Source organism: Dysidea avara, chromosome 1 (genome assembly GCF_963678975.1).
Source record: "Dysidea avara chromosome 1, odDysAvar1.4, whole genome shotgun sequence".
Classification (NCBI taxonomy): domain Eukaryota; kingdom Metazoa; phylum Porifera; class Demospongiae; order Dictyoceratida; family Dysideidae; genus Dysidea; species Dysidea avara.
In genome coordinates this window covers 9,558,251-9,577,293 of record NC_089272.1, presented here as the reverse complement: position 1 = coordinate 9,577,293, position 19,043 = coordinate 9,558,251, and the positions used below count along the sequence as shown (strand labels likewise).

General features: G+C 37.7%; 1 protein-coding gene across 1 annotated transcript; it reads right to left on the bottom strand.

Annotated features, from left to right (window-relative positions):
* Window positions 1-4,012: 4,012 nt before the first annotated feature.
* On the bottom strand, window positions 4,013-18,586 carry LOC136255410 (zinc finger protein ZFP2-like). The gene is made up of 4 exons (XM_066048167.1): window positions 18,497-18,586; window positions 7,453-7,733; window positions 7,174-7,408; window positions 4,013-5,222 (listed from the first exon to the last, which is right to left on the bottom strand). The coding sequence occupies exons 2-4, from the start codon at window positions 7,591-7,593 to the stop codon at window positions 4,045-4,047; spliced, it is 1,554 nt and encodes a 517-aa protein (XP_065904239.1). The 5' UTR covers window positions 7,594-7,733; window positions 18,497-18,586; the 3' UTR covers window positions 4,013-4,044.
* Window positions 18,587-19,043: the final 457 nt, after the last annotated feature.

The window sequence follows — 19,043 nt, the reverse complement described above, 5'->3', positions numbered from 1 at the left end:
GTGCACGCATGAACGTACGTAGTGTATTCCAAATATGTGGTACTTGTCAAGCTTAAGGCATAAATATATAATTATACGGCAAATATTTATACGAACAAACATAACTTTAGCTACTCAGTGTGTATCAGACTATTAGCAGTTATAAATGATTTACAATATTAATTGGTGGGGTATTTCTCCTGTATATGAGTTGTTAAATGTCTTTGCCTGTTGTGAGAATGCTTACTACAACAATGGCATGGGTAGAGCTTCTCTCCTGTATGAGCTGTTATATGACAAAGAAAGATTGGTAGATAGATGAAGCAATTGCTTTGCTACAACAGTTACATTTGTAGGGCTTTTATACTGTATGAATTCTTAAATGTTTTTGTAGTACAATATTTTGTGCAAATACTTTATCGCAATATTTACATTTGTATGGCTTTTCTCCTGTATGAGTTCTTAAAATACTAATGTTTTTGTACAACAACAACATTTTGTGCGAATGCTATACTACAATAATGGCATGGCCGCATGGGTAGGGTTTTTCTCCAGTATGAATTCGTAAATGGCCATGGATCTTTAGGTTTGAGTTGGATGAGCATTCCCGCTGACAATATTGACATTGGTATAGTTTCTCCCCTGTGTGAGTCCTTATATGACATCATAGACTAGTTGTAGTTTACTTTTATATTTACATGCTTTACTGTAATACTGACACTTGCAGAACTTCTTTTCAGTATGAGTTCTCAAATGTGTGATGTCAGATCATCACATCTTGTAAATTTCTTACCGCAAATTTAACATTCATAAGGACGGTCTCCATTATGCATTTGTAAGTGACCAAGACGTACAATATAAGGAAATACAGAGTAGAATATGATAGTGTATTAGACCAGCAATCCATTTCTGGTAAAAACGTAAGCCAGTTTGATTTTGTGTGTGCCGGGAAGCTGGGTTTAATATATGAAATCTGGTCACATTTACAGCTACATAGCTTGCTACACTGCTGCTTTAAATACTCTGACTGCTTTATTAGGGTGATTGACTGCTGTATAATAGAGTATCTCGATCTGAACATAACTGGTTTCCATAAACCTCAGAAATCCTCCTGGAGCTGCCCCTGCATATAATTATATGAAATCTTTGTGGCTTGAACTGATCATGAGTTCTGTTCACATTACCTGAAATGGGATGACTGTTCTAATAGAGAGATTTGTGATATTTCCGGCTATTATTTTACAATTGTTTCTCCAACATAATTTCAGGAAAACTTTGGATACACACTTGACCCATAAGCAGTAATTAGCCACTTTCAACTTCATAGCTTTTGAGGAATGCGTTATAAAGCTATCCCTCAAAATGTTTCAAGCCATGGCCACAGTTTATGAATTTATCACTTAATATGCTGCCAATTGCATGCATACTTTAGGGGCCATGTGATAGCTAGTAGAATCCAATGGTTATGGTTGGATCAGATAATTCCAAGAAACACTTTAATAGAGCATTCAAAAGTAATCTTGATTTCAGCTAATAAGTTTAAAATTATGTATAATCTTACTGAGTTTGCTACTATGGGATCTCTAACAAAGTGCACAGATCCTTGCATGTTCTATCATTGCCTACACAAATTACATCCCATTGACTAAATTTTGTATCTCACAAGATACTATAATATCAATATTTCTGTGAAGACAACAATCCAGTTTCACAGTGGATCTATAGCAATGATATATAGGGGGATTGAATTGGCATTAAACAAAATAGTATTAAATATTACAGACATGCCAATGTATAGGGAATTTCCCACTGAGCTATAATGTAATACATTCATCCATATAGGTGTAGCGATCCGAAGGGGGGGGCTGAAGCCCCCCTTGCGATATTCTGATTGTAAAAAGATTGAGATACTCTAATAGAGCAGTCAATTACTCTAATAGAGCAGTCACAGTATTCAGAGAAGCAGTGTAGCAAACTATGAAGGTGTAAATAAGGATAAGGATATTTATGTGCTTTATCAGTGATACAATATATTAGTGCAGTGGCTAAGGTTTAGATATCAAGTGTAACATTCACTTTGTCATACAAGCATGAAACTTGGTATAAAGTTATAGAGTAAAGCATACTGAATCATTTCAGGATGGGTACCACCCAAATATAATCTAATTTTGGGGATTAATTTTTAAGCAATTAAAATCAATCATAAGCACTATTGAAAAAGCAACATTACTGATCATTTGCAAAAAAAAATGATAATATTAGATTTTGATATACATGTTACATTGCATAATTATTTACTTGTCTGCTACAATGTCCAGCATATGCACAAAGGATTGTGTTATACAGCAAAGTTGGCTTGACAGTAATTGTGTATTCCTTGGCAACACTTCTTGCAGCTGCAATAATAAATTCATGACATGCTACACTAATTTCAGGTAATTATATATATAAATCTGTCCAATTAGGAACCAATTTACTCTCCATCCTGCATTGTGTTGGGGAAGGAACCTCCTATTGTGAATTCAGTGTTCGATCCCATACATCCAGCTAGATAAATTTCCCTTTGAATATGTTGAACTAATGCTCTTTTTGTAGGTGAAATATTTCCTAATGACCTTGTTCCTTTGAAAAAGAGTCTTTGCCTGCTTTTTATTGCTTAGCTTCATGTTTTTGAGTATAACAAAACAACATAATTTATATTGCTCATCTTTTCAAGCGTCCCATCAGTCAGAGCACACTCACTAGTAGAAAGTGCTGAAAAGGTAGGCACAATTTCTGAAAATATATCCCATGCAGAGTTTCCCCTGCCTGCAAATAATGTAGTGTCACATCCTGGTTGTTAATTTGTGGAAGAAAGGTAAACCACTTGCCTTTTCTTAGCCCATATTTGATGCAACAATGTGAACAGTAAAAACATGGTAATTCTTATCAAATCCAAGTCCAACCATAGTTCTGTCAATCCAAGATGATACATCCGAGCAATTCAACATCAGTGTCCACAGTTTGCAGCGCAATTTTTTTGTGAGCATGCAAGTCTTGCAGCATGAATTAACATGAATATGTATTCAACCTATATGGTTTTTCAATATCTGCCATTATATATATCTCGAATGTGTATATACTGATAGCCATGCAATGTGCATAATGAACATGACCCAAAGCATAGTACTATTGGTTCAGAGTATCAATGTAAAGGTTAAAATTACCAGTATTATTTCTAGCTCTAGAACAGTGCACCAGTCATAAAATTGAGAGTGGTCCTGAGTCACCACGCCGTAAAGTTTAGTGGTGCCTCACTTTTTTTGAATGCTGTGCAGTAACTCTGATATGCAATTTGCTGAAGAACATGTAAGGAAGCTGGTGTGTATAACATGCTTGCTTAACATGAGAAGCAGATAGCATTGCTTCAGCTCTACCGATGTAATACTATGTAGCCTCAACAAGAGCACTAGACCAACCACTTCACTTTTCTAACATGTTTAACGTAGCAATTTTAATATGTAAGCCACCCAACCTAACAACAAAAGACCCCTTGCAGAATTTTGGCTGAATTTGTTTATCCAAAGCACACGATGGTTGATCCATTGCATTGACTAGCTAGTACTTGCCCAGGATTTAGGTATTGGATTGCATTTTAGGTAACAATCATGCTATGCTGTATCATAGCAACTGATTGAGTACTGTCATGGAGGGGTAGCATAAGAGTGATGCTTGCTTTTGCTAGTGCCACATCAGTTTGCAATTTAGCATGAAAATGAAAAGTTACCCAAGATATACGGTTGTCCACTGGATAGTGATTCTTATCCAACATCTCAGCATCTATATCTTTCTGGTTTCAGAAAGCAAATTATCTGCAAGTATAACACTAGCATATCTGAAACAATGTAAAATGCATCATAAAATATACATGTGTTATACACACACTATGGGGTGGTAGGATAGTATAGCAACTCAACAAATAACATGAAGGATATTAATTATAATGTTAATGTTGTACACCTGGGATACTAAATTCACTTGCATGAAGAGATATGTTAAGACCATTAGTTGATGCAATGTTTCAGTTTAGCTCTGAGGTCTCTTCAGTGTATGGGTTTGCAAATGTTTTGTTAGCAAATATTTAAAAAGAAAATTCTCCCCACAATTTGGACATTTGTATGGCTTAACATCAGTATGAGTTGATAAATGTTGTTGAAGATAAGCAGATCTGGTAAAAGCTTTATTACAGTGTTGACAGTGGTAGGGCTTTTCTCCTGTGTGAGTTCTTAAATGTCTCTTGAGTGCACACTTTTGTGCAAAGGCTTTCTTACAAAACTGGCACTGGTGGGGCTTCTCTCCAGTATGAGTTCTTAAATGACGTTGAAGGTCATTTGATTGGGAAAATGGTTTCTTACAATAGTGACATTGATAAGGTTTTGAATGAACTTTCAAATGAGCTCGTAGATGACTGTGATCTGCAAACACTTTTTGACAATATTGACATTGGTAGGACTTCTCTTCTGTATGAGATCTCATATGTATCTTGAGTGTGGAATTATATGAAAAGGTCTTTTCGCAAAACTGACAATGGTAGAGCTTCTCTCCAATATGAGTTGATAAATGACATTTAAGAACGTCAGATGTGGAAAATGCTTTATTACAATATTGACATTGGTATGGCTTTTCTCCTGTATGAGTTCTTAAATGACATCGGAGTCTACCATGGTATGCAAATCTCTTTTGACAGTATTGACAGTGATAGGGCTTTTCTCCTGTATGAGTTCGTAAATGTCTCTTGAGTCCAGACTTTAGTACAAAGGCCTTCTTACAAAATTGACACCAGTGGGGCTTCTCTCCAGTATGAGTTCTTAAATGGACCTTAAGTCCAGACTTTTGTGCAAAAGATCTTTTGCAATATTGGCACTGGTGGGGCTTCTCTCCAGTATGAGTTAGCAAATGAAGCTTTAACTTACTATTACATGTGAATAATTTACTACAATAATGGCATTGGAGAGGCTTTCCTCTAGTAATCGTGTGCAAACCACTGGCAGGCAAAGGTGTTAGTGATGTGAAATGGTCTTTTGCTTCATGTCTCCTGATATGTTGTTGAAGGTTGATCAGTGTAGTAAACACTTCTCCACATTTTCCACACTTGAACACTTGTGGATTAGCATTACGACAAGCTTGACTGTACTTTAAGTGAATATTAAAATTATATTTCTCCACAAACTGTGCTTGACAGTGAGCACAAGTGTAGTTGGCATCTGTATACAAATAAAACATGCTCAATAATTAAATGTTAATACTATAATAATTATACAAATCCATTAATTGAAATTCAAAAACTCAGTCACTAAACACTACTCAAAACCAAACATTGTAATCCTGTCAGCAGTGCCCAACATCCATAATCTGGTACATGCAGCTGGCAGCACTACAAGATGACACACTGAGATGAATGAATTATTATTTTGCTGCTGTTTAAATTCGTTGTTTTTTAAATTTACTTTATAGCCTGATGACAGTACATGTGAAGTCAGAAGTGCTAACCACAGCAGATGTAAAGTTGCATAATTGAGCTCAGGGTCACTTGTAATGTAGCTAAACTCTCTACAGGGTGACTTGTTTGTACAATACCTGAACTCTCTACAAGGTTGTAATGTATCTGAATTCTCTCATCGATGACTAGTAACTATAGTTGAACTCTCTATGGAAAGACTTGTAATGTGGCTGAACTTTCTATACAGTGACTTGTACTGTAACTGGATTCTCTACAGAATTACTTGTAGTTTAACCGATCTCTCTACAGGGTGACCTGTTATGTAGCTGAACTCTCTACATCATGACTAGCTGAATTCTCTAATAGATTGACTTATTATGTTGTTGACTCTTCTAATAGGGAGGCTGTACTATTAGAGTATATTGATTGAGATTTTTAATACTGTACTTACATACAGTAGTTGGTGTTTAGTTTTTTATTAGACCATGTTTTTAAAACCGATTCTTCTAAACAACTGATAAAGAGGCCTTCCTACATTGACAATGTACAATGATTAATCTGCCAGTCCTATATACTGGTTTTTTGCACACTACTTTAAGAGGTTTGTCTGGTAGGCATGACAAGCAATTGTGTTATATAGCAAAACTTGATCACCTGATTGTTACAAAATGATGGCTTTAACACTGTATTTATGCATCTTTATGGTATTTAGGCTTAATTTCTTCCAAATCACAAAAGGTTTGAGGTACCTATCCATGTAGCGATTTTCAGCTTGTTCCCATAAGTGGTTTACCTTGTAGGCATGTCAACATATTAGAGCTTATTATTCATGAATAATAGTTTTTATTGTATTCAAACCAAACTTGGTATCAAGATTTGCATTTACACCCAATTATGTGCCAAAATTCAAGACAGTGGGATAACACATTTGCATTTTACGGCAACTTTTGTACTATATGTCTTATTAAGGCCTTTTCACACTTAATGTGCATTGAATGCGGATCCAGCTGTGGTCAGACTGAAAGTGGATCAAATGCGCATCAATCCATTTCACACTATGTGTGCAATAACTGAATTCAATTTGCTTTTATAACACGTGATTAATTACCCGATTACGTAATGAAAAATAAATGGCATCGGTCATTGTACTACCTTCTTTGTATTCCATTGGAGTCAGAAAAGTATCCACAGCGAGGAATGTAGTTAGTACATTTACAAACCGTTGGGTGCCAAGAAACTGGTTAATTCTTAGGAGGAAACTTGTACTGAGAACAATGATTTAAGAAGGGTACACTATTCCTTCAACACTCACTCATGGTCACCATATCGCTTCCACAAGCTGAGTATAACAGTAGGTATGCCGTCGCTTTAGTCTTAGCACAATAGCCATGCTTTGTACGAGATATCTGGAGACTATATGGCGCCCACTTGCTAATAGAGCTAATGCGCATCAAGTCCAGCCAATTCACCTCTTGCAGTGGATTGCACATGAAGCCAGATTGAATGCGCATTGCGGTCAATCTGGCTCAGTTGTGACACTACTTGATCTGGCTTCGATACGCATTTGACTGTACTGTGAAAAGGCCTTTAGAGTACTGCCATACTGTGTGATAAGCAATAATCACCAGCAATACACCTGTTAGTGCATTTTACATGGTTAAAATGGAGTGTGAGTGGGTTAATTACTTAACATATAACTGGTGTATAGTACATACCAATATTATGATCCACTGGTAGTTCCAATAGTTTGACATACTGCTCACCATACCATACTAATAGTTCTGTGCCTGGTAGAATATCCTTAATGGTGTAGCAGTAAATATTACCCTGGTATTGGAATGATAATAAATTCTGTTCTTCTTCATTTCTAGCACAATTAATAAATCTCAACCAATTAGCATGTTCCTCATTCTTGGCATTAATGTAGTAAAATTCTCTACCTTTCTTAACCTATATTGGAGCAGTATAATAATGCACAATTAATTGTCACATACCTCCCAGAAGTAACTTGTATCAGTTTTATCAGTTACATCTTCTTTCTTTACCACTTCTCCCTTGTAGGGACCAATCCTAGTCCTTTTGGGTATGAGCTCTTTGGCAAATACTCCCTTGCCAGCATTCATAATGGAGGACATCTTCACTGTAACTTGTAGTGGTACTGGTACACTGGTAAAGGATTTTGAGTCTTGGTCCCACCCCTGGGATTCATCCAATGGTATTAGAGAACCATGTACTGGACAGTCACCATGGTATGATGTATCACAATCATCACAAACTGGAAACAGTAAAGCAATAATTTGTAGTGCTGACATGAGTGTATGTACATACGTACAGACATACATAAGTACAAATGTAGAATTAAAGCACTGAGGTGAGTACAATATGAATAATATAACACAAGGGTGTGGTCGAGAGACAAATACACCTGTATACCACAAGGCAAAGCTGTGAGCTATGTATATTTGGCTTGAGACCACACCCAAAGTGCTATGAGCAGTTGCAATCAAGAAAAAAGATAGCAATTAATACAACCTGGAACACAATGATGGCAGTGAGAAAACTAGTACCTACTTGTGATCAGTAGAATGTTAATTGGTAGCAATCACTACTGAGTTATCACACAATTTGAGATCCATCTTATTCAGAATTTATTTAGCGGTGGGATAGGACGACAAAGAGAATGAATGAGGAACAGTACATTTGAGTAGTGCACTGTTTGTATAGCTATCTAGTTGTTATTTGTGAGTACGTAGGTGTGCAGCAAAGTTGAAGGTATCAGTATCTAGAGGCCACTGAAGAATTTGCTGGGCTTACAGTTTATCGAATGAGTCGTATGATTATTGAACAAACATTTGATGAGTGACCATTTATTAAGTTTGTTGTTAATTTCTATACATACTTGTTAGTGGGAGTCATTGTGGTCATTCCAGTGCCTTCATGAGTTGTGAGTGTCACATTCACACAAAGTGTGCTTTATTGCCTTACAAGGAAAATAAAGTGTACTAAACATAGCACACTTGACACAGTATGGAGAATAAAGTATATTTTTTCCCTTTGGTATCATACATTAAGAATAATGCACTGTACAAGTATACACTACACATCTGTGTTTAAAATACTATAGTGTATTAATATACTGCGTATGGCCACCATTTTATGCCACAATAACAAACTCACCAGTGCCTCTTGGGATTCCAACGAGTGTGTGCCTTGACTCTTCTCAATCAGACTGGTCATGGTCTTCTTCATGCAATGAAACCATATTAAGGTTACGGAATAGTTTAAAATATGTGGGCGGAACAAATTACAAAACCTGCTTTAAACCAAGCAGGGATAAATAATTTCAACAACTGGTTGTGTTAGCAATACAACTAATTGTGCTTGTTTGTTTTTACTGTAGAACAATGACTGTTCGAGGGGTCCACAACAAGGTAGAAATCTTGTAGGTCCATAATTGAAATCTTTACTACAAATCTCCAGAATCCTGAAATCTGGAATCTTATAACTTCAAAGTTCCAGGAAATTTTCAGATATGTTCGGATATTACATGTGTATCAAAGCGTGTTTTCCCATTATGCACTGAGTTGGTTTACATTAGTCGGCCAGATTCGGCTCCTCGATAAGTCATAGCTAGTAGCTACGATCTACTATATTTTAGTACTCAATAGCGTTACCCACTTGGTGCTCTACCTCATTCTCGACTTGGCGTTTAATACCAAAGATAACTGAGCTCGAGTTGAGGGGCTGCAGCTGGAGAAGCAGCTGGCTAGGACACGAACTAGGACAAGCAGCTGGCTGGGACACACAGCTATAGCAACTCTACTGGATGTTCTCAGCTAGGCTAGATTGGGATTCTCAGAGGGATTCTTTGTAAGTCTGAATGTAGAATTATGTAGCTGTTAACTTAATCTAATCCAAAACAGCCAAGCTGTAAAAAAAGAGTGCGGCCCTGAGAAAGGCTATGGTGAAAAAGATGTGAAATCCAAGGTGGCGGCCAAGAAATGGCTGTGATGGTAGGTTAATGGTAAAAATTTTAATAACGACAATTCAGGTGAATTTTGTGCCAAGACCAAGCGGCACCAAATTCACCTGAATTGTTGTTATTAAATTTTTTACCATTAACCTACCATCACAGCCATTTCTTGGCCGCCACCTTGGATTTCACATCTTTTTTCACCATAGCCTTTCTCAGGGCCGCACTCTTTTTTTACAGCTTGGCTGTTTTGGATTAGATTTCACTTCTTTTTGTATTTGTATACCCCAAAGCCGGCCTATGGCTGGCTTTAGGGCTTTTTAACCTGTCATTTTTTCTTTACTACAGGAAGAAGGAAAGATGAAGCAGGATGATTTCTTTGTAGCTGACCTCTCTGCAAGGTGACCCTTCTAGCTGATCTCTCTACCGGATGACTTGTTTGTAGCTGAACTCTCTACAGGGTGGTTTGTTTGTAGCTGAACTCTCTATAAGGTAACTTCTTCTAGCTGATCTTTCTACAGGGTGATTTGTTTGTAGCTGAATTCTCTACAGGGCGATTTGTTTGCAGCTAAACAGCTGAACTCTCTACAATGTGACTTCTTCTAGCTGAACTCTCTACAGGGTGACTTGTTTCTAGCTGATCTCTCTACAGTGTAACTTGTTTCTAGCTGAACTATCTACAGGGTGATTTGTTTGTAGCTGAATTCTCTACAAGGTAACTTCTTCTAGCTGATCTTTCTACAGGGTGATTTGTTTGTAGCCGAATTCTCTACAGGGCAATTTGTTTGCAGCTGAACTCTCTACATGGTAGTTTCTTTGTAGCTGAATTCTCTACAATGTAATTTCTTCTAGATGAACTCTCTACAGGGTGACTTGTTTGTAGTTGAACCCTCTACAGGGTGATTTGTTTGTAGCTGAACTCTCTACAAGGTAACTTCTTCTAGCTGATCTTTCTACAGGGTGATTTGTTTGTAGCTGAATTCTCTACAGGGCAATTTGTTTGCAGCTGAACTCTGTACATGGTAGTTTCTTTGTAGCTGAACTCTCTACAATGCAACTTCTTCTAGCTGAACTCTCTACAGGGTGACTTGTTTCTAGCTGATCTTTCTACAGGGTGACTTGTTTGTAGCTGAACTCTCTACAGGGTGATTTGTTTGTAGCTGAACTCTCTACAAGGTAACTTCTTCTAGCTGATCTTTCTACAATGTGATTTGTCTGTAGTTGAATTCTCTACAGGGAAATTTGTTTGCTGCTGAACTCTCTACATGGTAGTTTCTTGTAGCTGAACTCTCTACAATGTAACTTCTTCTAGCTGAACTCTCTACAGGGTGACTTGTTTCTAACTGATCTCTCTACAGGGTGACTTGTTTGTAGCTGAACTATCTACGGGGTGATTTGTTTGTAGCTGAACTCTCTACAATGTAACTTCTTCTAGCTGAACTCTCTACAGGGTGACTTGTTTGTAGTTGAACCCTCTACAGGGCGATTTGTTTGTAGCTGAACTCTCTACAAGGTAACTTCTTCTAGCTGATCTTTCTACAGGATGATTTGTTTGTCTCTACAGGGCAATTTGTTTGCAGCTGAACTCTCTACATGGTAGTTTCTTTGTAGCTGAACTCTCTACAACGTAATTTCTTCTAGCTGAACTCTCTACAGGGTGACTTGTTTCTAACTGAACTCTCTACAGGGTGATTTGTTTGTAGCTGAACTCTCTACAAGGTAACTTCTTCTAGCTGATCTTTCTACAGGGTGATTTGTTTGTAGCTGAATTCTCTACAGGGCAATTTGTTTGCAGCTGAACTCTCTACATGGTAGTTTCTTTGTAGCTGAACTCTCTACATGGTAGTTTCTTTGTAGCTGAACTCTCTACAATGTAACTTCTTCTAGCTGAACTCTCTACAGAGTGACTTGTTTCTAGCTGATCTCTCTACAGGGTGACTTGTTTCTAGCTGAACTCTCTACAGGGTGATTTATTGTAGCTGAACTCTCTACAAGGTAACTTCTTCTTAGCTGATCTTTCTACAAGGTGATTTGTCTGTAGCTGAATTCTCTACAGGGCAATTTGTTTGCAGCTGAACTCTCTACATGGTAGTTTCTTGTAGCTGAACTCTCTACAATGTAACTTCTTCTAGCTGAACTTTCTACAGGGTGACTTGTTTGTAGCTGAACCCTCTACAGGGTGATTTGTTTCTAGCTGAACTCTCTACAAGGTAACTTCTTCTAGCTGATCTTTCTACAGGGTGATTTGTTTGTAGCTGAATTATCTACAGGGCGGTTTGTTTGCTGCTGAACTCTCTACATGGTAGTTTCTTTGTAGCTGAACTCTCTACAATGTAACTTCTTCTAGCTGAACTCTCTACGGTTGACTTGTTTCTACCTGATCTCTCTACAGGGTGACTTGTTTCTAGCTGAACTATCTACAGGGTGATTTGTTTGTAGCTGAACTCTCTACAATGTAACTTCTTCTAGCTGAACTCTCTACAGGATGACTTGTTTCTAGCTGATCTCTGTACAGGGTGACTTGTTCCTAGCTGAACTCTCTACAGGTGATTTGTTTGCAGCTGAACTCTCTTACATGGTGGTTTCTTTGTAGCTGAACTCTCTACAAAGTGACTTCTTCTAGCTGATCTATCTACAGGATGACTTGTTTCTAACTGAACTCTCTATAGTGTGATCTGTTCATAGCGGAACTTTCTGAGTACTGGGTGATTTGTTTGCATCTAAACTCTTTGCATGATTGTTTCTTTGTAACTGAACTCTCTACAAGGTAACTTCTTCTAGCTGATCTCTCTACAGGGCAATTTGTTTGTAGCTGAATTCTCTACAGGGTGATTTATTTCAGCTGAACTCTCTACATGATGGCTTCTTTGTAGCTGAACTCTCTATTAGGTACCTTCTTCTAGTTGATCTGACTACAGGGTGACTTGTTTGTAGCTGAATTCCCTACAGAATAACTTGCAATGTAATATAACTGAGTAAATTATACATGCAGCTGAATGCTTTATTAGGGTGACTGTTCTATTAGAGTATCTCGATCTCGCATTTGCTGCACATAGTTGCCTTTCGAATCATAACTCAGTGATTTGTACTCCGATTCTTCTGTACTACTGCAATAACGTTCCATGATGATTATTCCAGCTACATACTGATTTTCAGCTTGTTGCTCTAAGCGGTTTGCCTGGTAGACACGAAAACTAATAGTTTTTTATTCATAAAAATCGATCGCGTAATTTTGACACAGGTTGGGTTTTGTGTCATATCTCCATGGTCCTTATTCCAATTCCTTTCAAACAACAAAAAGGCACTCCTACGATGGTTGCTCCATCTACATATCAATTTTCAACTGATTCCTCCAAGGCGTTTACCCTGTAGGCGTGACAGACCTTCGACCTTATTTTACGCAAATAATCGGTCATAACTCCGTGAATGTTCATCAGATTCCTACCAAAGTTGGTACAGATATTCGCCTTAATGAGCCCTTTAAGGTTACGGAATAGTTTTAAATGTGTGGGCGGAACAAATTACAAAACCTGCTTTAAACCAAGCAGGGATAAATAATTTCAACAACTGTGTTGTGTTAGCAATACAACTAATTGTGCTTGTTTGTTTTTACTACTGAACAACGACTGTTCTTGGGTGTGTGGTCTACAATAGAGCGATGTTTCATAAAAACGCGCCGCCAAACACCAGACTAACAGATTACTGAATCCTTATAATTTCAACACAAGTGGCTAAACAACTAAAATATCTAGGTCCTGTGGAAGCGATTTTTTAAGTTGCTGGTAGTATAGACGTTTTATTGAACTTTTAGTAGTTTTTTCGGGTGAAACAAGCTCTTTGAAGGCTTGTATCCGAGTCACTGGGGAGAAACATGCCAAAAACGCTTCCACATGATCTAACAAATTTAATATACAGTATCACTATGCCCCAGAAAAGCCAATAGAGCCTACAGCTTTTGCTGTATTTGGCAGCAGAAAACATGGTAGTGACAGCTGGAGCTGAGCGATGTACAGGCTGGCTTACTTGTGTTACTACAACAAATTGTAGTGTTCCACCTGCCTCAAACTACACTGTAGCTACATAAAAACATTAAATATGAAGGGCTTCACCTTTTAAAAACTTTTCACGCTACTAGACTGGTTTTATGGGCTTCTCAAAAAGTATTGATAGGCATTCAAAATTTTGAATGATTGCCTGTGACTATACCGTAACCTTAAGGCATCAACTTTTCCTATCAACACTTTCCTTGAAAGACACCGCAAAGTTGTTTAAAATGCTTATGATTGGTAGATACCAGTAATTTCATGATAGATTCGAGACCACGCCTATTTATGATCAATAACAATCAAGCGCAGAGATCACAGCTCTTAACAATAGATTTACTTGATCACAATGACCACACACCCTTATTATTGGTCTAGCTGTATTTATATTGCTAGCACAGTGAAAATCTGAAGTAATGAAACGTCCCCTGGTAGATGACTCTATACACTCTAATACAGCAGTCACTAATAGTTTAGTTCACACGTGCTATAACAAGAAAGTAAACAATTTCAAACAAGATGGTATCACAGCATAGCTTGGTGGGAAATACCCTACTTTGGCATATAAATATCGGTATCGGTATCGGTATCTGTAGGTAAAAAGTTTACTTTTAACAGATATTTCATTCAAGTACTATAATTACTCAGCTTTCAGTATGTTTGATAGTACTGCCGGTAGAGCCTTAGGCTAAAGATGTGATTATTTTGTAGTGGCCGAGGTTCAATTCTCCAGTCAAACTAATTCTTTTTTCTTAGTTCATACCTTTTCATTGCACCTTTGCACAAATCTTTTTTTTTCATTTTACAAAAATGTTTCGGCAACCATCTTTTAGCTTTTTTGTCAATTTATTGCGGTGTCCATACTGAAAACCTTTTATGTTCAGAGATGCAACCCAACAATAAAGAATATCAGTGTCAGAATTGGTAATTTTGAAGCTACTATATTGGTTATTGGTATATTGGTATAATCCTCAATCAGTGCACCCCTAGTTATAAGATGTCCCAATGTAGGGATTTTCACATAGAGCTATGCTACAATACCATCATTCATCTCTTGTTTCACTACTAGGATTCCTTAAATCATAGATATACAACTCCTAATAGGGATTAGAAATGGCGTCACGTACCAGGAATAGGCTTGTTTCGAATGTTACAGGTGGTTTCCGTAACTTGTATAGTATACTAATTTAATTGGCCTCTAATGAAGTTGTAAAGGTTTTGCGAGAGTGATTTAGAACCTAAGAGCGAAGTGTACTACCATCCTACTAGCTTCGTTCCACAGCTTTGGCATTAGATCAAGGAAATATGCAGCATTTAAGTGGCTTACAAACCATACTGTTCAGTTCTAATGACCAATGGGGTTCTAAAAAGCCACGTATCGTCCATACCAGAAGGTGTACACAGCTGCTACAGGAACAGAAATGTACCTTGGTGTAGAAGCGATACCGAAACGACACGATATGATGAGTTTCTTCTGTGGGAAAGGCCAGTCAGTGACTTCCACCGAAGCAACTTGTATTGCTCAACCTCAGAGAACTTTCATATTCTACTAAACCTACATAATAGTCTACAGAAAAGAGAAATATGTTAGTCTTTTCATGCTCTTCAAAGCGGTAACAAGCAAAACGTGCCTTGTATCTAACCAGTGATGTCAATTGTACAGGTAGTATACTGGGTGCGTGACCGTTTCCAATCCCTATTAAGAGTCGTAGTATCTATGCTTAAATTAATTATTATTCAATGTACTATATAGATAATACCGTACGGAAGAAAACTTTGGCGATCAAAAATTTTGGTGAATTTGGCGAATCAATAATGATTCACCAAAGTTTTTGACTGCCAAATTCTCAGATTATCCTGTGTGAGATCTCGTGAATGAACACATGTGTACTAAATCTGATATGTCATGTCAATTCTAAAGTATTTTAAGCGTACTGACAGTAAGGTTCGTCCCTCTGCAAGTATTTTACCAGATCCTACAGGGCCATTAAGCTTGTCAATTTCGACGGGAACGATCGCTTTGGCAAACGAACGAGTTGCTGACGTAATAGATACAGGGTTCTGCCCAGAAATTCCTGAGTGGTGGCCTAAAGTTAACATAAACTGATATGCTGTGTGTTGTATTAGGGTATTTTGCACATGTATCAATGATATATGTAAGAATTGTACTGGTCGGATTTAAGAGGGTACTGGTCGGTTTTTAGAGGTACTGGTCGCTTTGAACCACTGCTGACCAGTGTGGGCAGAACCCTGTAGATACGTCAGCCGATTGTAAGAAAGGCAGCAGAGGACCATATCAGAAACTAACATCAGCTCAACAACTGCTAGTTGCCTGGAGGAATGCGGAATATGGGACAACAACTGCCATGAAGTTCTTCGCAAGGAAATATCCAGAACTGTCGAAGCAGCTGAATGAAACTAGTGTTTGTTGGCTAAAGAACTTGTATCAAGAGTATCTGTAAGTTAAAGGTGATGTTCCCAGTGAAAGAGTTTGAAGAATTTTCTTCGACAATAAATGGCTGTCCCCTGAAGATAGAAGAACTGGATGAGCAAGTCACAGAATATGTCACCTATATGAGATCTACTGGAACAGCTGTTAATACTGCAGTAGTCATGTCATGTGCTGAAGGTATTCTGATGCATGAAGATGCAAGCTTGTTGTAAGAGTAGATCTGAACAAAGGCTAGGAACAATATGTACTTCACCGAATGAGCTTTGTTAAGTGCAAAGCAACTACAAAGGCTAAAGTCACCATGGAAAATTTTGCTGAATTGAAGTCTGATTATTTGCTGGAAATCAAGAACGTAATAGTAATGGATGAAATTCCAGCACAGCTAGTAATTAATTTTGACCAAACAGGCTTAAATATTGTGCCAACCTTGGATTGGACTATGGAGGCTGAGGGAAGTAAAAGAGTTGAAGTCACTGGGAAAGATGATAAGAGACAGCTCACAGCAGTATTGGTTGGTACACTTGACGGAGATTTCTTGCCTTCCCAGATAATTTATCAAGGTACAAGTCCACGCTGCTTGCCTAAACATGAATTTTCAAAAAAATGGCACATCACATACTCCGCTAACCACTGGTCTAATGAGGAGACAACGACAGAATATTTAGACAATGTCCTGATTCCATATATTGCAGAGAAAAGGGAGAGTCTCAATTTTTTGAAGTTATTTTTGACAACTTTAAGGCTCAGTGCACCTCAGCCTTTCTCACACAATTGGATCGCAACAACATTAATGTGGTGCTTGTTCCACCTAACTGCACTGATCGTTTACAGCCCCTTGATGTCAGTGTGAACAAGGCAGTGAAAAAACAACTTTGTGCTGAGTTTCAGCATTGGCATGCCCGCCAAGTATACCAACAACACCGAGAGGGACAGAGGAAACCCATAGACTTGAAAATGAGTGCCGTAAAGCCACTGAGTGCAAGTTGGATTGTGTCTGCATGTAGTTATGTAAAGAACAACCCAGAGATTATCACTAATGGTTTCAAGGGGTCTGGGATTGCCTCTTGCATCTAGTTGCTATGTATATTAATAGACTATATAGCATGATTGTTATAGACTCTTTTCCAATTATTGCAACATTATTATTAATTTGTAAGAATACAATAATTTAAAGAATGATTAGAAATGTAACAACAGCAAATGTTTACAAATTAAAGTGATTGTTATTTGCGGGCGCATGGAAATGGCGTTATCTCTTGTTTTGTAAAACATTCCACTAAGTGAGACATCATCTTTTGCTGCATGAATTTCAGTTTACTAGGGTGTTTATTAAATGCCAAGGCCACAGCGAATGCTATTGCAAACAATCCACAATCCTTTCCACCAATATGTTTTTGACATCTGCTCATAATGATCCTTATATTTTCTGTGTCATGTTGATACAGACCACGAATAACTGCTTCAGTTTCTTTGTCACAGTTAGTGAAAACAGAATCAAGCACTCTAACTTCACCTTCCTTACAGTTAATGGTAGAAACAGTTATCCAATGGTGTCTTGTTGAACAATGTACAATCTGAACACTATCCTCAATTTCTGGAATTTTTCCTTTGTACAATGTTGTGCGGAGCCCATTAATCTTTGGATGCTTCTCCTTTAGTAGTCACTGAGCATAATTGATTTCAATATCTGAGAGCTCTTCTCCCATATGATGATTTTCTCAGCATCAAATATCTTTTGCTTTTTGGCTGGTGGCTCGTCAACACTACAACTTTCTGTAATATCTACACTTAGATCTGATAAACGATCATCTATCTTTAACATCGGAGCCGGAGGATCAATTGGAACTCACTGTCAACGGATGTAGAGCTCAAAGACTGATCTTCACTTTGGTTACTCACCATTGGTGCAACAACTTCGCTTGATGGCGTTGTAGTACTGGTACACTCAGAAGTACATGTTTGTAACATAGATTCTAACTGTCGCCTCGCCTTGTCTGCTTCATTAAAATTACTCGCAGTGAACTTCAAAATGTAAGGTATTTCAAGTCCACCTTGTGGCGAATCAGACGAGTATCTACGGGAACCACTTACGAAGTAGACAATACTACCACCACTCCTGATGAATATCGAACATATGGCAGAAATTTTTCTAGGGACGTGCCCAACAGTTTTAATGTCTCCTTCGATGGTTTTCTTAATTGCCACGGCATGGGTGCCATAGCAATTGCCAATCTCTCGTTCGCAGATCAAACTTCCACCAATGCTTGGATTCTCCCAAATACTTTTATATTCATGATAGCCATGAATCATAGACTCCACAGAAATCCCATTGTTGTCATCTTCGCTAAATTACAAAACGGAATCATACTTGCACCTGGGCACAAATGGCACACGCGGAGCTTACGTTTTGAGCTTTAATTAGAATCACGAAGCTAATTACTGATTCGCCAAACTTTTATTCACCAAAATTCCACTATTGTAAATTCGCAAAACTTTTTTATCGCCAAAGTTTTCTTCCATATGGTAGTTAATATAACAAATCAGCACAGCTATACACAAACTTCACTTACAGATAACACCATCAATATCATCATCACCAGTGTTCCCAGAATGATGAGGTTTCAGTGTGGTAGGAATACTAGGAATATCTTTTAATGGAGTCAACCTTATACTGAAGTCTGTAATACACAAATACGTATGTGCATACACAACATGGATAGACACTCAAGTAGTACAACAGAAAACAACAAGTCATGATGTAAAGTTTTTAGGTTTTTTTCAAGCCAACAGAGCTGCTTTCATTCTTGCAGTCATCAGTAGATTCAATACTTTATGTGAGTGATTGATGATAGTTTTAATTCTGCAAACTCTACCATGTTTCAGTAAATTCAGTATAATAATTATGAAGAGACAAATAAATCACCAGCTTTGTTAAGGCAGATTGATGTCACACACCATGGATTAGCAAATACACCAAGGTATAGTTTTAGTCCTGTAGTAACTTGTACATACTGTATGGGTACGAAAGTGGTTTAGTTGAAGAAATAACGACGATCTTGTTTGCGTTTACTGTAGTGTAAGCAAACGCATGTGACAGGCATACCGTTGTGGTTACAA

Coding starts and splice junctions, on each gene's coding strand:
- LOC136255410 (XM_066048167.1), bottom strand. CDS start 7,593: ATGTCCTCCATTATGAATGCTGGCAAGGGAGTATTTGCCAAAGAGCTC. Junction 7,409..7,452: donor ATACAAGTTACTTCTGGGAG/GTATGTGACAAT, acceptor GCTCCAATATAG/GTTAAGAAAGGTAGAGAATT. Junction 5,223..7,173: donor ACCAGTGGATCATAATATTG/GTATGTACTATA, acceptor ATTTGTATACAG/ATGCCAACTACACTTGTGCT.